This window comes from Pinus tabuliformis, chromosome 3_2 (genome assembly GCF_031772625.1).
Source record: "Pinus tabuliformis cultivar Carrire ecotype Pingquan chromosome 3_2, CPIR1, whole genome shotgun sequence".
Classification (NCBI taxonomy): Eukaryota; Viridiplantae; Streptophyta; class Pinopsida; order Pinales; family Pinaceae; genus Pinus; species Pinus tabuliformis.
Window position 1 is genome coordinate 571,697,762 of NC_142302.1, and position 21,896 is coordinate 571,719,657.

Sequence of the window (21,896 nt, forward strand, 5' to 3'; positions counted from 1 at the left end):
CTGTTTCTTTTCAATGAGACTCCCTGTTTGTTCACTAGAAATATTTTCTCGATTATCAGATTTGATAGAAACTGAATCTATTCCTTCATTCAGAACCTCTCTTGCACCCTGAGCTTTTATACTACTAGAAAGTGCACCTTCTGTCACTTCCAGCTGTGATGAATTCTCACATAGAGACCCAACTTTAGCATCCAATCCCTCAACATATGAAACATTCTTGGCATTCACTGCATCTGCAATATCAGCTGATACCAGCAAAGGTTGGTTGCAAGTGTCTGATATCTCTTTTAGCCCATCTGCTCCCTTCCTAGAAACTTGTTCCAGTGGGTTTGGAGAAATTTCAACTGCCTTATTTCTCATTTCCCTGGCTTGTTTTATAACATCAAGTACAGCAGCAAGGTTCCGCTCAACAAAAGGATGCCTGCCGTTGACAAATGCACGAAGGTCATTGGTGGTTCGAGGGATCCTCTTAGCTGTTGCAAGGAACAAGTTGAAACTTGAAAGTAAGCAATATGATGAGAAAAACTAATGAATTACATTGAAGATCATAGCATCAGAAAATCCACATCAAAATTTCTTGTTTAGATTGTTTTTTCTCTAAAAAGGATAAAATGTTAACAAAATATCAATCAAAATGGCCTATCAATATTTGCTTCATGGAGATGGAATTCAGGCATATATGTTACCAATTTGCAGTAGTACTTTGTTTGGCAATATATAGCCAGTACTTTCATCTTCCACACGAGCTATCTTATCCCTCCATTCATATAAGCCCTGCATGGCATAGAGGATACAGTGACTTTTCTTATATACTTGTATTTATCCCGAAACAACAAAAATTAACCTCGCTATCCAATTCCACCATATAGCTCCTGCTACGCTTAGAAGAAACAAACATAAATGATTATATGTAAGAAGTTAACAACAATAAAAGGAGACGCCATGTGCAACTTCTAATAAAAATATTTGCTGAGTGTTAAAGAATGGCACAGACAAGCATTGATGTTCAAAGAGCTTGAATGGAAATAGCCTTGAAAATAGAGAAGATTATAAACAAGATGCGAGAGACATGAGGGACCTTTAGCAGGCTTTCAAAGCATTTCCACAAGCTTGAACAGAAAACTTTAACATGTGTAGTTGAAATTTATCTCAGATATTATTAATAAAAAGTCACAGGTTTTTTGGGAGATTTATTTACAATTACAGCTTTGCACCACAAGGTGCATATATAACAGACTAACATAACAATCCACAAAAGCAATGTGATCAGTAGACAGCCCAGTAATGGCTGCCACTTCAGTTCTTGGCATTCAGATTAGCAGGTGGTGTGTAATGTCCCCAACCGCTTAGGAAGCATATGACAGAGTCGGATAGCCTAACATAATTTCCCTAGGCTAAGGCAGGGTAAATTTAATAAGGGGACTTAATTCGCCTAGAGAAACATATAAAAGTATGAGGGGTTAGAGAAACATATAAAAGTATCAGGGGTTAAAAGGGGGACATTTCCTAGGCAAGTGAAAAGTCACTTTAATTTTATAAAATGAAAATATTATAAAGTGACTTTATAAAAGCTAAGAGAAATGGCAGGAAAAGCGGCCACAAGTTTATAAAAAAATTAAAAAAAGGTAAAAAAAGAAAATGAGAAGACCCTCCTCATTCATTCACTTGCATTTTTTTAAAAAGCTCTTGGAGAGCTTTTGGAGAGATGTCTAGTGTTTGGAAAACCCCAGCCACCATATTTGGTTTCAGTGTTGAAACTATACACTCTAACTAGTTCAAGGAGTGAGATCACACAGATTTCACCATTGGGATTCAAATGAAAAAAAGATTTGCAAGAGATTTGACCTAGAAGAAGTGTAATCAGTTGAATATCTAATTTGTTTTCTTCATTTATCATATTTCAGGTTAGAGACGAAGCCAGATCTGAACTACGCTCTACCACGCATTACTGTGGGATGAAAATTTGTGTTAGCGGCTGAGTTTTTGCTGTCTAGAGGGTCGTACCTTCAATGGAGTCAGTGGCTCGAAGTCCTTTCCCAATGAAGACAAGTTGTATGCAGAAGTTAATGGGTCGAGTTCCTCTCTTATTCTGGCTTAACCCACTCCATTAAAGGTCAAGTTTATGATTACAAGAAAGTTGTAATCTCCCTAGGCAGTGTTGGGGATGAATGTTGAGAAATGTAACTAGTATCAGTCTTCATAATTTATTGGGTCATGATGTAATGTATTTGTTAAAAGAAAGAAAAAGAAAATTATTTACAAGCATGGGTTTCATGCTTTATTTATATTGTTTTTAGGTCAAAGCACTAATTGTGTGCTTCTAGGGTTTATGTCACATGTCATTGTCTTTGTCATTATGTAATAGACGCTTCTTGGGCTCACTGTATCAAAGAAGAAAAATATTTTTATGTAAAAAGTGTCATTTGACACTCTTCCACTGAGTCGGCCTCAAGAGAAGAGAAAACAAGTCAGCCTCATTAAGGGAATTTGAACACTCAAAAGGCTATATATAGAAGTGCAATTCGGCCTATTTGGATATCCAAACAAAAAAAGTTTGATCTGTAATTGCACAAGAGCAAAAAGGCAAGAAGAGAAGGTAGAAAAAGTCTAGAGAAGAAGGATAAACCCTAAAGCAAAGAAGGAGGAACCCTGGCAAAGGAAGAAGACCATCTTTCTCGTCTCAGACACACACATGTGAAGAATCTGAAGCTGCAGGAGGGCTGAAGTTGCAAGTCTGCAGTAGGGCCGAAAATCAGATGCAGGAGAGCAAAAATCTGAGTTTGATGCAGGATTGAAGCAGTTTGACTTTAGTTGACTTTTGGAGTTTGGCTAATCATCATGGGAGGGTCACTTAGTGGATTGGAGGAGGTCTTTGTCTTGGTCAAAAGGTCTTGGTTGTCTCATTTGATTTGGTTATAAAGAGAGGAGAATTTTTGGGTCTTGCCCTAAAAAAGGGGTTTTGCCCTGGCTGAGAGCCTACATCCTGTCTCCTTGTTCTTTTGATCTTCATGCATTTATGTTTTGGTAGTTGCTTGATGATAAGAAAATAAAGTAAGACATAAAATAAGTTAATAAGATTGTAAAGAGATCACAAGTAATTATCAAGATAAGAAAATAGTTCTGCCTTTCTGATTTTCTAACAGTGAATGCACAACAAGAAAGAGGTCGAGTTATGAGTCTATCTAGCTGATTCGAACCATAGACTGAGTTTTCCCTTTGTTGTGTGTATTATCAGTCCCTGAGGCATATATTCTTGGGCTGTGTGGAGCATAAAAGAGCTGAAATGATTGTTGAAGCAAGGAGTTATACGAAGGAGCCTTAACACTTGTAAATACAGAGGTTTTTTATCGTATTCAGTGGTCTGTCTAGCTTGTTCCTCCATTCTAGGTTCCACTGCGTAACTATTTCTGAGTTTTACTTCTGCTATTTACATTTATGATGTGCTGAATGTTGAAAAAATCATGCTCTGTTATTGTGGACTGATATTTAAAAAAAAAGGAAGGTTCATTCTATACTCTGATTCATGTTGTTCATCCTCATAAAATTATTTGTTATTATATGTTGAAGTTGAGGACCAATATTTAGAGACATTACTCCATTGAAAATCACTATTGGGAAATTAAAACTATTCAGAAACATGTATAGCAATGTGCATGTGACATGTTTGACAAAATGTCTAACTGAAAGAGTCACTGAAAAACTTAGAAATTTGTGGTCATTTGGGAGATTTCCTTAGTAGGAATTTTACAGTGGTATCAGAGCATGTTCTTGGGCAGCCATGTGGTCTAAGGTCAGCTTGTTAGTGATGTCATGATAGAAGAAAATCCTTTGAGGGATAACTTACAAGAGAACACACGCACATCGAGAACCCACTCCTATTAGAGAAGAAGATATTCCAGATAGTGAGAGTGGGGAAACACCAGATAAAGAAAAATGGGTAGAAGAAACACCTGAGATAGAAGAGCCAGACATGGGTGACAAGACCTTTAACAGCTTGCTTAGAGCAATAAATGATTTGGCTAAAGGCCCAAAGGAGATTGTAGATATCATGAAAGGGGTGACAAATAAAGGGACTTCCACCGGAAAAGAGCCAATAAATGTAGAAGGATCCAACAGTGTTGAGGGCAGCCATGCCCGTACTACTATACAGAGCCATTCACGCTCTGTTAACTGAACACCCAGACCCAACATGCCTCAGTGCAGTGATGAGGGGGAGCGCCCCCCCCCCCTTCGAACCCGCTCCCGAAGCGCGCTCCGGGCGGGAGCGGCTCGGGAGCGGGTCGGGAGCGCGCTCCCCAAATCGCTCCCGGACGGGAGCGATTTTCGGGAGCGCGCTCCCGTAAAAAAATTTGCGCTCCCTGGTCTGTGAGGGAGCGCTTCAGGGAGCGATCGCTCCCGCGCTCCCGGAGCGCTTTTTAATGCCCGGGAGCGATCGGGGAGCGATCGCTCCCTGATCGCTCCCGGGCATTAAAAAACGCTCCGGGAGCGAATTTTAAAAATTCGGGAGCGATTCGGCGGAAAAAAATTCCGCGGACCCGAAAAAAACAAAAAATTTAACTTATTTTTTTGGATTTATAAGCCCAATGGGCCAAAACAAAATCATTTCAATGAGATTGAGCTTGAGTTTGAGAGCAAAGGAACAAGGAGCAAGAGCTGAGGAGCAAGGAGCCAGAGCTGAGGAGCGAGGAGCAAGCTTGCAGAGGTAAGTAACTTAATCATTTAGTTAGTTTAGCTGGTTAGGTGGTTAGTTTGGTTAGTTTAATTTACCTGTTTGAGTTTAAAGATCATTAATTTAAATTAAATTAATAAATTAAATGAATTAATCCCAATAAACTAAATTAATTTGCAGATTCAAGACTCAAACCCTACAAACATCAAACACGATGGACCTGGGGATTTTTATTGGCATTTTCCTCTTCCTGGTCCCTTTTCTGGTTATTATGGTGGTGGAGAGTAGGAAACGGAGGGGGCCTGAAACTGAAGAGGTGGATGAAGAAGCCGGAGGAAGTCAAATAGGTGAAAACCCCAGTGAGGAGGATGTGGAGGAGGGTGAACATGAGGGTCAAAAAACTAAACAAGACCAAACTCCATTGTGGAAATATGTTCAGAGGCCTGAAGCAGGGAGAGGGGGTGGAACCACTAAATTTCATTGCCCCCATTGCAATTCTGATTTCACAGGCTCATACACCCGTTTGAGAAGACACCTTTGCGGGAAAAGGGCATGGGATGGAGAGAAACAAATAGGAATCAGAACTTGCGACAAGGTGTCAACAGAAGATAGAGCCAAATACATAAAGGAAGAGGAGGACGCCCAATACAAAGCAAAAAGATCAAGGGGTTTCTTTGAAAGCTCACAAAGAACTCCTTCAGCATCCTCCCAAGGCAGTGGATATGGACATGGAGGCTCAGGGTCATCATCTTTACGCCGTAGAACCATATCAGATTTCCTTGATGAGGGGTGTAGGAATGATGTGGATTCAAAAATTTACAGGTTCCTCTATGCAAATGGGATACCATTCAATGTTCTACGCTCACCTTATTGGCACGAAATGGTTTCTGCCATAAATGATGCCCCTAAAGGATACAAGAGCCCTGGGTATGACAAGGCAAGAACAGTTGGCCTTGATCATGAAAAAGCAAAAATATCACATTCTTTGAATAAAATGACAAGTTCTTGGACTGACAATGGGGTGTCCATTGTATCTGATGGATGGACAAATGTAAAAGGCAAGCCATTGATAAGTGTTCTCGCTGTGTCCCGAAGTGGTCCCATTTTTCTAGCTGCACATGATTACTCAGACAAGTTCAAGACCGCTATCAACATTGCAGAAGCATTGCTTGAAACAATTGAGCGTATTGGCCCATACAATGTCATCCAAGTCATCACTGATAATGCTCCTAATTGTAAGGCAGCGGGAGCAATTATTGAGGATAGATACCCGAACATATTTTGGTCTGGATGTTTGGTTCACACATTGAACCTTCTGTTGCATGATATTGTCAAAAACAAAAATGAACAATACCAATGGATTGGTGATTTGTACAAGAAAGGAAAAAAAATGATAAAATTTATTACAAATCATAGCAATACCCATGGCCTTTTCCGCAGTCACTCGAGATTGGAGTTGCTGAAGATTGCGAGGACTAGATTTGGTAGCTATTACCTCACCTTCAGGCGCCTTTTGAAGGTAAGAGAGGGTTTAGCTAGCATGGTATCAAGTCCAAATTGGCAGGTGTTAAAGGAAAGGGCTACAAATGTAGCTGACATTGCAGGTTTTGAAACGGTGGAGGAGGCCGCTCTTGATGGGCAGTTTTGGACAACTGTGAGACAGGTATTGGATTTCACCAAGCCAATTTATAACATGATTCGGTTTGCAGATACAGACAAACCAGTGATTGGTGAGGTGTATGAGCAAATGGATACCATGTTGGGGGAAATAAAAGACATTGTTAATAACAGAGATCCCGACTTGTACAATCTGATTCACGATTGTGTGTGTCAACGGTGGAAAAGGCTTAACCTTCCACTACATTGCTTGGCGTATATCCTTACGCCAAAATACTACTCAGATTCTTGGTTGGGCAAACCTGCAGCAGGGGGTGGTGTTAGGACCAAACCCCATTTAGATCGAGAGGTAACTAAAGGATATCTGGATGCATTAGAAAAGTTGGTGCCTGACAGGGAGGAATGTGCAGCTGTGCGCCTTGAAATAGGCAGATACTTCACTGGCAGTGGTTTGTATGGTAACTTCCATGCAATGGACGACAAAGATAAATTTGATTCTCTCACATGGTGGGAAACATATGGCGGCGACGGACTTTTGCGAAAATTGGCATTGAAAGTTCTTGCACAGGTTGTAAATTCTTCTTCTGCAGAGAGGTGTTGGAGCACCTACAGTTATATACATAATGTGAAAAGAAACAGGCTCAACGAAAACCGAGCAGAAAGCTTGGTTTATGTGCACTACAATTTGAGGTTGTTGAGCCATTACTGTGATCGGGCTAATGAAGATCCCACATATAAAATTTGGGACAATCACCCTGAGGACGACAATTTGGAAGATGGCATTGTACATATGGAAGAACTAGAAGATGAGCTTGTACGGGATGAAGCTGCAGCAGCCATGCCACCTCCACCTCCACCATCCAGTTCTCGGGGCCCGAGTCTTGTTCCATTGCTGTCGCCACCTCCATCGACACCCTCGCGTGGAGGCTCTAGTTCTGGTCGTCGGTCTGGGCGGGAGACTCCTAGAAGACCGCCAAGACCTACTTATACTCCTGGAGACTCTCGTGGCAAGGGCCACTTGTAGATTTACAGTTTACTTGTCTTTTTTAGTTTCTATTAGACTTGTGACTTGTCACTTTAGTTTTCATAACTGTTCAGTGTTGAGTTTTGAGTCCTTGACTCTTGACTCTTGACTCTTTCATATCATTATGACATTATGATATTTTTTGTAAACATTATATCACTGGTGACTGTGACAATGAAAATTTGAAGTTTGAAGTTGGGCCTTGGCAATTATAACTCATTGGTAATGATTGTGAATTATGAATATGATGCTTTGTGAAAGACTAAAGTTGTTTCATTTCATCTCATTATTCATGTTTCATTTTATAAATTTTTAACATTTCATATCATGTTAACAGTTAGAAGTTAGGACTTAGAAATATCTTCGATATTACTTCTTGTAATGGTTAAACTTGGCTTACAAGTACAACTTGTTACTTTGGTGATCAATGATGATAAATGTTATTGAATTGAATGTTATTTTAATTTATTATTTTACTAAGGTTGATGACGATTATAATTTCTAGATGATTGATGTGATATGGTTCAATGATCAATTTATGTTTTTTTATGTTTTTTATGTCTATTTCATCATTCTACATGTTTTTGTTGACATATATGTATCAAAAATTAAAAAATATAAAAAATATATATATTTTTAAAAAATCGCTCCCCGATTCGCTCCCAAACCGGGAGCTTCTGAAAATGGTCGCTCCCGCTCCCGCTTCCGCTCCCGCTCCCCGCTCCCGCTCCCGCTCCCCGCTCCCGCTCCCGCTCCCAAGTAACACTGCCTCAGTGATTACATGAGACAGCAGAGGACCTAACAGAGTAGTCTAGTCAGAGAATTCCTTATGCAAATTATATGGAAGAGTATAAAGCATTGGGACGGGAGTTCCAGACTGCCATGAGTTTCACTGATTTCTGCCACCTTCAGCTGAAGAGCAGACCTAAACCACTCTAGAGGGTTTTGAAGTAGAATCATGAGCTGCAAAAGACATTGGGGAAGGTGACCATCCCTTGCTTTGATGGGTCATCCAAATGCTCAGCTCAATCATGGGTACAAAAATTGGATACGTATTTCCAGTTGCATCAGATGACAGAGGAAGAGGCTATTAAGCTAGCCACATTACACTTGGATGGCGAGGCCCATGAGTGATGGTACCATGGGTTGGTGACTATGGGTCATAGCAACATCACCTCATATACTAAGTTCACTTAGAGACTCACTGATCGATTTGACAGGATGGACCTGGAGCTTCATTTTAGAGAGATGACACAACTCAAGAAAACAAGCAGTCCGGAGATTTACATTTCATATTAGAATAATGCTATTTTAGTGTTTTAATGCTCATTTATGTAGATAAGATCGTCTGTGATCTTATTAGCTGTTTCTATTTCCTAGTAGAAACTTCTTGTTTCTATAAATACTTTTGTATTATTTATTGAGCTTCATTGCTCATTGTAAATCAATTCAATTCATTCATTGATTATGGTATCAGAGCTCAGATATTTTTTTTCGAAATAATTTTTCATTGTTTGGAAAATTCCGTGCTTCATTTCGGAATTGCTCTCTGGGAGTCTAAATTTTTTCTTTACTGGGCGTCACAATTTCTGAGCCACAGTAGCACAATCTCGCCCGGGGACAGTCATTTCTTTGCCAGCTAAGTCAAGACCAGCAGCTAGTGGAAGACTGCCTCTCTCAGCTGCGTATCTCCAGTACGCGTCTCTCATCGTTTACAAAAGAGTCCGAAGACTGTGTGAAAACCACATCGTCAGATTCGAAACTGAGATTTGGGGGAAGAAGCGGGTTGTTGAAAGACCAAACACGGCCACCGGTGTGGGATCTCTTGCTCTGTGCCTTCATCGGAATCCGAGATTGAGAGCATCGTATTGCCAACGCTAATTCCAAAGAGGGAGACATAGTAGACAGTGTCGACATGGCTTTTATTCAGCATCGGCGCTACCACGGCTTTGTTGGGCACCGTGGCCCGTCCGAACTGTAGAGTGCTCGAGGATTCGGAGTCACAGTCTACGAGACAGGGAATCGACAGAAGCGACTGAGAGTGGGTACATGAAACTGTTGGCAGACACAAACGTTACACTATCTCCCTCGGCCAAATTCTCGTCGTTGTTCACCAAGCAGTGGTCGTACGCTAAGAGCCTGAATGTGCTAGGTTTTACTGGTACAGTCGACGCAAAAGAGCCGCACTTCACATGGATATTGCTTATTGTGCACTCATTGGCGCATTAGTTTACAATTTCTACGAAAAATTCGGGGATAACGTTTGGCAAGGTGGATTTTATAAACCTGTGCATGAGGTTGCATTCCATTTGGACATGATCCTCTATGACAGCGTCTTCACCTAAGGCTACAGACGGCATTTCCTGCCGCTGTGTAGGGTATTTGGCACTGTTTGGGCAGCGCAATTATTCTCTAAGCCAGCAGCCCTATTCTCAAGTACTTATACTTACTTGTGGCAGCAAAAGAAATTTGAGGCCTATTTGTGATAACAGTTCACCTTTGTAACACTGCCTGAGGCAGTTTTGTGGCACAAACTCTAGTAGCATTGGAGGCTCTGTTGGTGGTAGTGGACCCTTCTGGAGGTCACTTTGTGACAGTAGATCCTGGCTGAGGTGGTTCTTTAGTGCAGGTCTGTGGCATCAAAAAGACAGCACGTGTCAGATTGCACCAGCACCTTTCAGATTTTGTCCGGATCAACCGGCATCTGCAATTGAAATACATGCCGGATTCCTTTGTTGTTTTCTGTGTCTTGGGAAACGTGCAGATGGCCTCGCTAACAAATCTGATGTTGGAAGGTAGTCAGTGCTTTAATGGCACCAATTATAACATCTGGAAACAGAGAATGTTGACCATTTTTTAATATAGGCGTCTTGACCAGCTCATTTTGGGAAAAGAGCTCAGTCCTGGTACACCTGGTGCAGATCAAGATAAGTTTGATGATCGCAATCGAGAGCCTGTTATGCTTCTCAAACTCTCTGTGGCTGATGATCAATTACCACAGATTCCTTCCGGCAAGACAGCTACCGAAATCTGGCAACATTTGAAGGAATTGCACAAGACATCCGACAAGAGCAGAGCTTTCTTTCTAAATAATTAGGTGTTCTCCATCATGATGGACGAACGTATGTCTTTACAAGAACATCTTAACAAGATTAAAGACATTCGAGATCAGCTCGAAGCCATTGGTTGGACCATGGAGGAAGAAGATATGGTAGTCATCACTCTGAAAAGTCTACCAAAACCTTATGAGCACTTCATCGAAACACTCAACATTACCTCCACTAATGTTGATCTGATGTTTCCGGAGTTATGCACCAAACTCCTGCAGCAGGATCGTTGGAAACAACAGTTTGGTAGTAGTGCTTCATCAGCCTCCTCATAAAATGCTTTTGCTACCAAATATCAGTCCTTTCAGCAGAAAGGTTCTTCTCAGCCTTCTGATCCTGCTAAGAAGAAAAATGTGCAGTGTAATTACTGTCACAAATTCGGCCACATGAAGAAAGATTGCCGACAGAGAATTGCTTCTGAACAGAAGAAGCAGGGAGGGTCTCATCAGAAAGCAAATGTTGCAGAACATTCCGAGCAGAAGGAATCTGCCTTTTACGCCTTTATGGCTAAGAGGTCCTCAAATCATGCCCTGTCTTCTGCCTAGTACATTGACTCTAGTGCATCACATCATTTCTCTCACAAGCGTGACTGGTTTACTGACTTCTCATCTTTCAGTGATTATGTGGTATTCGGCAGAGGTGAGGAGTACACAGTGGTTGGCAAAGGTACAGTTCAGATCTAGTCTAATGGGCGCACACTCATCTTCCTGAATGTGTACTATGTTCCTGGTATGGAAATTAATCTGCTGTCTGTCAGCCAGATTATGAGGAACTCTCCTCAGCTTGATGTGGTGTTCAGTGCGCACAAGTGCTCCATTATTGACAGGGAAACTCGTCTTACGGCTGTCGTTGGCCTAGAGGATCATGGCCTATATCGGCTTCTTGACACTAGTGATTCTCTAGAAGTGGCTCTAGCAGCTCGTGTTTCTCCCATCAGCACTTTGTGGCATCAGAGATATGGGCATCTAAACATTCAGTATCACTCTCAGCTATCTCGGGAGGGACTTGTGTCAGGGTTCCTGATATTCAAACTCAGCAGTTGGGAGTGTGCAGCGCCTGTCAAGCTATCAAGCAACATCGGTCTTCATTCAAGGATGGAGAATCTTGGCGCGCATCTAAGGTACTCCAGTTAATTCATGATGATATTTGTGGTCCTATGAATACATCTTCAGTTATTGGTTGCAAATATTTTCTGCTTATTGTAGATGATTTCAGTAGAAAGATGTGGGTGTACTTTCTAAAACGTAAATCTGATGTATTTAGTATCTTTCAGAAGTTTAAGTCCTTAGTTGAAAAAGAGTCTGCCTGTAATATCATAACTCTTAGGACAGATAACGGGGGAGGGGGGAATTTTGTTCTTCTGCTTTCTCCAACTTCTGTGATACCCATGGCATCAAACACCAGTTAACTACACCCTACACTCCTCAGCAGAACAGTGTTGTCAAACGTCGCAACCATACGGTTGTTGAAATGGCTCATTCCATGTTACAACATAGGAGTGTTCCGAACAAATTTTGGGCTAAAGCAGTGTTTACTGTTGTCTATCTTCTTAACCGACCACCTACTCAGGCTGTTAAGGGGAAGACTTTAGAAGAGGTTTGGTCTGGCCGTAAGCCTAAGATCAATCACCTCAAAGTGTTTGGCTTGGTTGCATATGTTTTGATTCCAGCTGCTTAGCGCTCTAAGTTGGATTCCAAAAGCCAGAAACTCATGATGACAGGGTACAGTGATCACCACAAGGCCTATAGGCTGATAGATTTAGACAATGATCATCTTATCTTCAGTCGGGGCGTAGTATTTGATGAAGAAAGAGGGTTCTTTCAGTCCCCGTGTTCTAAGGGTCAGCCTCCCAGTGTTCTTCTTCCGTTAGGTCCACCTGATGGGAGGGATGATGCAGCATCAGTATTTGATGATGCACTACCTGAGTTCCCTCCGAAAAATAATCCTCCTCTTATTGCACCTGTTGTTCCTAAGCCTTCTCCACCTACTCCAGATATTGGTTCTTCCACTCTCCAGCCTAAATGGTGGGCTAAAACTATAGGTGATCTCCAGGATAATGAGCTCCTTGAAGGTAGAACTTCCAGAAATACGAGCAAACAGCAGCCTATAGTAAATTTTGATCTTATGGCTAACCTACACAGTATTTTGAGCCTCAAACCTATTCAGAGACTAAGGGTATACCTGAGTGGGAACAGGCTATGGAAGTTGAATTACAGAGTCTTTAGAAGAATCACACTTGGACCCTTTCTAATCTTCCTGCAAGGAAGAAGACCATTAGTTGCAAATGGGTGTATAAAGTGAAATATAAAGCTAACAAAACCGTAGACAAGTATAAGGCTCGCCTTGTTGCTCGAGGGTTCTCACAGAAGGAATGCATAGACTATGAGGAGACCTTTGCTCCTACAGCCAAGATGAGTACCATACGGCTCGTCCTTGCCTTAGCAGCTCAGTTCAGTTGGAAAGTCCATCAGATGGATGTAAAGAGTGCTTTTTTGAATGGTGACTTACAAGAAGTCTACATGATGCAGCCTCCAAGATTCAAGAGAAGTCTATAGATTAGTCAAAGCACTCTATGGTCTGAAACAAGCCCCTCGGGCTTGGTACATGAAAATTGATAAGTACCTAACAAATCATGGCTTTCAGCGGAGTCCATTTGATGCAAACCTGTATATCAAACATATTGGTGATGATATTCTGTTTGTGGTTGTGTATGTGGATGACCTTATCATTACTGGCAGTTCAGCACCTTTGATCCATGGGATCAAACAAGATTTGTGCAGCAATTTTGATATGACAGATTTGGGACTTCTTCATTACTGTTTGGGGGTTGAAGTATGGCATACTGAGAACAACATCTTTCTCTCTCAGTCCAAGTATGCCAGAAGTCTTATGGACAGGTTCAAAATGTAGGATTGCAAACCTGCCACGACTCCTATGGAACCAGGGCTCAAACTTTCAGCTTAGTCATCCTCACCACTTGTGGATGCAACTTTATTCAGGCAATTAGTGTGCAGCCTCATCTACTTTACTGCCACTAGACCTGATATCAGTTTTGCAATGAGCTACATTTCACGCTTCATGTCAGCTCCTAAGGCTTATCATTGGATAGCAGCGAAGCGTGTGCTGCGTTATATAAGTGGCACTCCTGATTATGGACTTTTGTACACTAGAAAGTTCAGATCCTACACTCAAAGGTTATATAGATTCCGACTGGACAGGTTCAGTTGATGACCGTAAATCTACAGCCGGGTATGTGTTTAGTCTAGGATTCTGTGTTGTCACATGGACTAGTAAGAAGCAGCAGGCAGTGGCTCTCTCCTCAACAAAAGCAGCGTATCGGGGAGCAGTTAAGGCATCTTGTGAGGCAGTTTGGCTTCGACGTATGCTTGCGGATATGCATGTTTCCCAGGCAGGTCCTACCCCCTTATTCTGTGATAATCAGGGAGTGCTCAAACTCGCCAAGAATTTAGTCTTCCATGAACAAACAAAGCATGTGGAAACCCATTGTCACTACATTCGACAGCTTGTTGAAGACGGATCCATTCAGTTGCTGTATGTTCCCACAACGGAGCAGCCAGCAAACATCTTCACCAAGCCCCTTGGTCCTGATAAGTTTGTCAAATTCAAAGGGTCTATAGGTGTTGTAAATAGATTGAGCATTAAGGGAGGGTATTAGAATAATGTTATTTTAGTGTTTTAATGCTCATTTATATAGATAAGATCGTCTGTGATCTTATTAGCAGTTTCTTATTAGAAACTTGTTTCTATTTCCTAGTAAAAACCTATTGTTTCTGTAAATACTTTTGTATTATCTATTGAGCTTCATTGCTCATTGTAAATCAATTCAATTCATTCATTGATTATTTCAGAGTTTCAGAAACTGGCAGTTATGGTCATAGATGTCTCAGAGGCCAGATTGGTGATGATATTTGTAGAGGGGTTGGTCAGAAACTCTACATGGATGGGTCAAAGGTTTTGAATCCACCACTCTTCGTGCGGCAATCAATAAGACCAGGGACATACATGATGACACTTCTAAAAACAAATTTGCTCCTAAACCCTCCTTCCCTCGAAAGAGTAAAGAAATCAAGTCCTTTCTGAAGGAATGGACCGGGAAACAAAAGGTGGATGAGGAAACCTAGAAGGAGTTATGAAAGAAGAAGCTATGTTTCAGCTGTCATGAGTCATAAGCACTAGGGCACAAGTGTGCAAGAAAGTACAAGGTGAGCAAGGCTCACTATATTGAGGTGTACTCTAAGAGCAACAATGATGATGGAGATGAGGAGCCAGTGCAGGAGGTTGGGACAGGTACAAGGACAGATACATCAGATGGTTGGAGGTGAGACTTCACATGCAAAGGGAAAAGCCCTTATCATTGCATCTATGTCAGGATTCCCTAGCTATCACACTTTCAGAGTCAAAATGGCCCTGGAAGGACACAAGGTGACGGTATTGATCGATAGTGGAGCTTCCCACAATTTCATAGATGCGGCCATGGTAGAACAAAGAGGGATTCCTACTGAGGAGTTTGATGGTTTTACAGTCGTCATACCTAGTAACCATCAGATGGACTGAAATAGTTACGTCCACAAACTGCAGCTAACAAACGTACATAGTGACTAAGGACTTCTTTGTGGTGGATGTGACAGACACCAATGTGGTGTTAGGTTGTCAATGGCTCTACTGCATCAGGAAATATACTATGAATCGGCAGAACATGGAAAAGGAATTCAAAGATCTAGTAGATGGAAGAAGGGTAGTTTTGAGGGCCATGCATCAGTACCCGCAGAGACTAGTATTATCCAACAGCGTGTAAGCAGTATTGAGGCGAGGCGATATTGAGTGGGTGATTGAGTTCCTTATTACAGATAACAGACAGCCAAAACAACCACGACAACACCAAAACAACATCCAAGTATTGCTTCGTAAACAAAAAAAGGTTTTTGTTGACATTCCTCCAAGTAGACCACCAGACCGGGGTTTTGAGCATGCTATATCATTGGAGAGTGTGCAAGTAGTGATAACCAATCCTTACCAACATCTCGAGGTCTACAAAGATGAGATAGACAATGTTATTAAGGAGTTGTTGAGGTTGGGCCACATTCGACCTAGCTCTAATATGTTCGCTTCTTCAATAGTGATGGCTAAGAAGGACAACACCCTGTGGATGTGCGTACACTGTCGAGCTCTCAATAAGAGGACAATCAAGAACCGTATCCTATCCCCAGGATAGATGAGTTGATGGATGAAAGGAGAGGGGCCAAATATTTTTCAAAGATTGATCTTTGTTTTGGCTATCATTAGATTCGGGTTCGAGAGCAAGACATCTCGAAGACAGCTTTCAGGTGCCACTATGGGCACTACTAGTTAACCAATGACCTCGTAACTTTTTAGTAATGCATGAACCATATGTTCAATAAACAGTTGCAGAAGTACTCGTTGGTTTTCTTTGATGACATATTGATCTACAGCAAGACATGGGGGGGCCATCCGAAGCACTTGGACGAGGTTTTGGAGATTCTGAAGGAACAAAAGTTATATACAACGAAGTCCAAGTGTGAGTTTGGCATGACAGAGATGCTCTACCTAGGGCATGTGATTGGGCATGATGGGGTTCAGGTACACCAAGAGAAAATTTAGGCAATCATTGAGTGGCCCACCCCAAAGAACGTAACAGAATTGAAGAGCTTCCTTGGTCTCTGCACTTACTACAGAAAGTTTGTTAAGGGGTTCTCTCACTTGATAGCGCCTCTTACAGAGCTCACCAAGAAGGGAGCCTTCAACTAGTCAAAGAAAGCACAGGAAACACTGGAGAAGATGAAGGAGGTGATGAGTATGTGCCCTGTGCTTGCACTACCAAATTTCACCCAACCATTTGTGCTAGAATGTGACGCTTCAGGGACAGAGACAAGAGAAATTCTTATCCAGGATCATCATGTTATAGCATTGGAGAGTTGCAAACTCAGAGATTATGAGCGGCACTATTTGATCTATGATAAAGAGATGTTGGCCATCATGCATGCATTGGTTCAATTAAAAAAATATATAGTGGGGAAAAGGTGCAAAGTAAAGACATATCATAACAGCCCGAGATTCATCATGGGACAAAAGTAGTTGAGTGAGAGGCAACAAAAGTGCATCAGTAAATTGCAAGCCTTTGACTTCGAGATAGAGTAAGTCAAAGGCAAAAAAAATATAATGGTTGATATCGTTTCGAGGATGCCACCCACTCTCTCACTCATAGATATGGTAGATGATTGGAAGTCATTGTTGTTGGTAGAGTATTTGAATTCTGGAGGGATTAATTAATGATGACAGGTACCAAGTTGTGGATGATGTCATTTATTGCAAAATTAGGAACTATTTGGTGCCAGAATCACAACTCAAAGAGAAAATTATGCAGGCGGCTAACATCTCACCCTTAGGGAGGCATTTGGGGTACACAAAGACCTACCGCAAAATTCAGGAGAGGTACACTTGGAAGGGCCTCAATATGGATGTGTTGAGGTTCATGAAGGAATGCAACACCTGCCAACAAAACAAGGAAAAACGCACTCATCCAATAGGTTTACTACAGCCACTCCCTATCCCGGAGCAGAAGTGGGAGAGCATTTCCATGGACTTTATCACTAGTCTACCTTCGGCGTAGGGCAAAGACTATATATATGTGGTAGTAGACCGACTCACAAAATTCACTCATTTCTTTTCCATACCATCAAAATACTCAGCAGCACAGGTGGTCGAGTTGTTCTTCAAGGAGGTCTTCAAATTACATGGGTTGTCGAAGACCATCGTCAGTGACAGGGACAGTAGGTTCATGCGCAACTTCTAGCAAGAGCTATTCAGACTTGTGGGGACCGAGTTGACATCGAATACCAACTATCACCCACAAACTGATGGATAGACAAAGTCAACAAATGGCTGGAGGGCTATCTCCGGAATTATGTAACTGGCCAGCAAAAGGCATGGGTAAAGTGGTTGCATTTGGGAGAGCATTGTTACAACACCACTTTCCACATGTCCATCAGCATGACACCCTTCAAAGCATTATATGGATATGACGCCCCAACATTCACCGATAAAGTACTTTTGGATAATCGGGCACCTCTGACCAAGGACTAGATTCAAGAAAGCCAAGATATTTTAAAGGTCCTCAAGGACAATTTGAGGATGGCTCAAAATCTACAGATGTTGTACGCAGACAGGGAATAGAGAGCATCTTTGAAGTGGGAGATATGGTATACTTCCATATTCAGCCCCACAAACAGTTGTCACTCAAAACAAAGGGGACGGAAAATTTGAAGCCTAGGTTCTACAGTGTTGATAAATCTAGGGCATCAATAGTTAGGTGATTTCTCTACTTATGATAAATGCCTGTGATAGACTTTTGCTTCTTGAATATGATCTTCTCTTTCTTGTAATTATTATTGTGTTCTTTTCAACAAGACAATTACCATATCATGAACAAATAAAGAGACAAGAGACACAATATATAGGCTTGTCAATGAGGGCCAAAACCTCACTCTTTGAGAGGAAAACCCAAACGAAATTCTTCTTATAGATCTTCAATTGACCAACACCGAGACCATGGAAAAGACCTTTGACACTAGAGTCTTCCCAAAACCAAGTCACTAGCCTCTTTTCCAACACTGCTCTTCCTCTTCCCCTTCTCGGCTTCCTTAAGAATCTCGGTCTCTTCTTGTAGGTCCGCAACCCTACCACAGAAACCCTATATTACTTTCGCTTCCTTGAATGGCCTCCTTATGAGACAGACTTATTGCACTTCTACTCGGCTCCTTCTAGCGAGGTCCTCTACACAAATAAGATCACTTCAATGTAACTGCAAACCTTCGACCTTCTCTTGACACCTTCGAATTTGCTACTTTCACACGTCGGAGAATATATTACCCCAAAAAAATCCACACGAACTTCAATTCCTTTCCATCTTGCTTCGCTGAGATAGAGGCTCTTTCTAGTATGTTTCTCGCACTTCTTTGTAGACTTTCTTGATCGAATTGCTTGCCTCCAAATGAGGTTGACCACTGCTATATATACTTGTTTTCCCATGTCTTTTAGGATGACATGATCACTTGAGGAAGGCCGGCATCATCTTTTGGAATAATCTCTTCGTTGTAGGCTGACTTGAAGAGGGCTAGTGACAAGGTCTTGGAGGATGACTTTACATATACAAGTGTGACTTTACAATGTGTAACATGTCTTCATTACATAACAATTACTCTTTAGACTTTTATGACAAGATGACAAAATTCCTAAGGGCTCTCAGTGGGAACATATACTAAAATAAAATCTCTTGATCATGAAACCCATGATGCAAACATTACAATAATTTTATTTTTCTTCTTTACATCTCTTATAAAAATCACAATTACATGTCATTATGAAGACCAAACCTAGTTAAACTTTTCAACATACGGGCCATACAGAATCGTGAGACAAGTAGGATAAGTGACCTATGAACTTCAACTTCCTTAAAGATATATGATTCACAACGTCTTTCGTGTCTCGTGCCTTGAAAAGCCCTGGGGCAACATGTTGTCACTTCTGCTGAGCTTCCACCGTTGGACGAGGAGGGAGAGTTAATCTTGGTCCCAAAAAATATCCTAGCAACAAGGGTGAAAGGAAGCTACGAACTAGGACAGTGAAGGAGTACCTGGTAAAATGGAAGGAGTTACCCATGGAGGAGTACCCAATGAAGGAGTACTGTGCTCTACCAGGCATTATTGTGGGACGAAAAGCTGTGGTAGAGTACAAGTTTTCACTTTCTAGAGGATCATACCTTCAGTGGAGTCAGTGGGTCAAAGTCCTTTCCCAATAAAGACGAGTTGAGGTACTTGCAGAAGTTAATGGGCTGAGTTCCTCTCTTATTCTGGCTGAACTCACTCCATTAGAGGCTGAGTTTATGACTACAAGAAGGCAGTAATCTCCCTGTGCAGTGCTGGGGTGAACGCACAACAAGAAAGAGGTCAAGTTATGAGTCTACCTAGCTGATTTGAACCAGAGACTAAGTTTTCCCTTTGCTGTGTGTATTATCAGCCTCTGAGGTATATATTCCTCGGCTGTGTGGAGCACAGAAGATAATGACTGTTGAAGCAAGGAGATATACGCTGGATCCTTAACACTGGTAAATGAAGAGGTTTTTGATTGTATTCAATGGACTGTCCAGCTTGTTCCTCCATTCTAGGTTCCACTGTGTAACTATAAATCATGCTCTATTATTCTGGACCGATATTTTAAAATAAAGGAAGGTGCTTTTTAGACTCTGATTTGTGTTGTTCATCCTCATAAAATTATTTGCTATTATATGTTGAAGTTGAGGACCAATATTTAGAGACATTAATCCATTGAAATCACTAATTGGAAATTAAAACTATTCAGAAACACCTACAGCAATGTGCATGTTACATGTTTGACAAAATGTTTAACTGAAAGAGTCACCAAAAACTCAGAAATTTGTGGCCATTTGGGAGATTTCCTTAGTAGGAATTTTGGCAAGTTTGCAAATGCATTAGCAAAGAGAAAATCAAAACCAAGATGAGCCACATTATGTTCAACCAATGCACCTGCTCCACAAAGACACTACAGTTGAAGAATACACTGAAAGTTCAAATTCTCAAATCTAAGGTCAAAGATGTTGATTTTTTGGTGCTAATTTAGACAAACACAATTTTCTGCCACTGATAATTACTTCCAATGATATACAGTCTTAATTTAGCATATTTCAGAACATCATTAAGCAATTACACTGAGAAAATTCAACAATAGATGCAACGGATGTCGAAAACAGTAAAGATCACAGTAGAAAAAACATGCATAGTAGACACCAAAATATTTCACCTGGGAAACCCAAACTCGGGAGAAAACCCATCAATTGTTTCTAGGAGAAATTATTCAATCCAAGATTGATGGTCCCATGCATGTACCACAACACATGCTTTGCAGAAGCCCAGTGTGCATGAGCAGGCTTAATCATGTATTGACTCAGACTATTGACTGCAAATCATATATCTGGAGACTGGTATAGTGTTCACTAAGAACATCAGTGCCCCAATCAGTTGACAGTATTCAGAAGGATTAGCCAAATCAGGTCCTACAGCCTTACCACAAAGCTTCTTAAAATTCATTTCCATTGGAGTATTCATGGACTTACACTTAGTCATGCCAAACCTTTCTATTAGTTTGACAACATATTTTCCTTGAGAAAGAAAAATCTCACCGAATTTCTGCCATACCTCTAGGCCCAGTAAGTAGTGCATCAAACCAAGATCTTTCATTTCAAATTCAGAAGCTAACTCCCTCTTACACTGGAGAATAAGAGGTTCACTACCTGTCATAAATAAATCATCAACATACAATACCAAAATCAAAGGCATACCTTGGACTATCTTAAAGTAAATATTTGGATCTGCATTGCTTTTGCTAAAACCAAGCTTCATCAAGAACCTATCTGTGCAAGCATACCAAGCTCTTGGAGCTTGCTTCAAACCATAGAGGGCTTTCTTCAGCCTACACACGAGTTTTTGGATCGTGTACTTCAAAGCCTTGTGGTTGCTCCACAAATACTTCTTTAGGGAAGCCATGCAGAAATGCAGTCTTCACATCCATTTGGTGAAGAGACCATCCCTGGCTAGCAACTAGAGCTACAATAGATAGGATGGTGGTGTAACAGGCAACAAGTGGGAAAATTTCGTCATAATCTATTCCCTCTTTCTGAGAAAAACCTCTATTCACAAATCTAGCTTTATATTTTTCAATACTGCCATCAGCGCCATGTTTAATTTTATACAACCATTTAGAAGATACAACAAATTTACCTTGGGGTCTTGGAACCACTTCCCATACATCATTATGAATGATGGATTCATATTCTTCAGCCATTGCATCTTTCCACACTTGGGCCTTCACAACTTCTTCAAAAGTGCATGGTTTAACTTGAATAATGTTGCTCATGGCTACAACATATCCTTGGAACTGGCAAGGTTTCTTGCTTTCTCTGAAAGTTCCTCTGGGGGTAGCATGTTTATCAGCATCTTGAAGAGTGTCACGAAGCCATAAAGGTCTCCTTTTAGAAGGAGGATCACATGGAGGAGGATCCAAAGGATCCATGGGCTCCATGGGTTCATCAACAAGATCAGTTTTAGCTTTAGGGTCTTCTTGTATTTCAAATACATCATCTTGACTATCAACATTAGCAATAGGAAGAGAAGTGTCTCTTCCCTTTCCAAGAGTTGCATCTTCATCAAATGTTACATCCCTGCTAAATTCTATATTTCTTTGACCGGGTATGTATATTCTGTAAGCTTTAGAATTCTCACAATAACCAACAAATGTATATTCTGTAAGCTTTAGAATTCTCACAATAACCAACAAATGTATATTCTGTAAGCTTTAGAATTCTTATCGGGTATCTATATTTTGTAATTTTTCATAGAATTGGTGGAAAATCAAACAAAGAATAAGA

The 21,896-nt window shown here is 41.0% G+C and overlaps 1 protein-coding gene across 1 annotated transcript in view; it reads right to left on the minus strand.

The window, feature by feature from the left end:
- LOC149181804 (protein RRP6-like 2) overlaps nucleotides 1-21,896 on the minus strand; it is a 173,485-nt gene that overhangs the window by 2,190 nt on the left and 149,399 nt on the right. Inside the window, 2 exon segments of the mRNA XM_089416701.1 lie at nucleotides 2-473; nucleotides 687-774. Of these exon segments, the coding sequence (XP_089272827.1) occupies nucleotides 2-473; nucleotides 687-774 (560 nt within the window).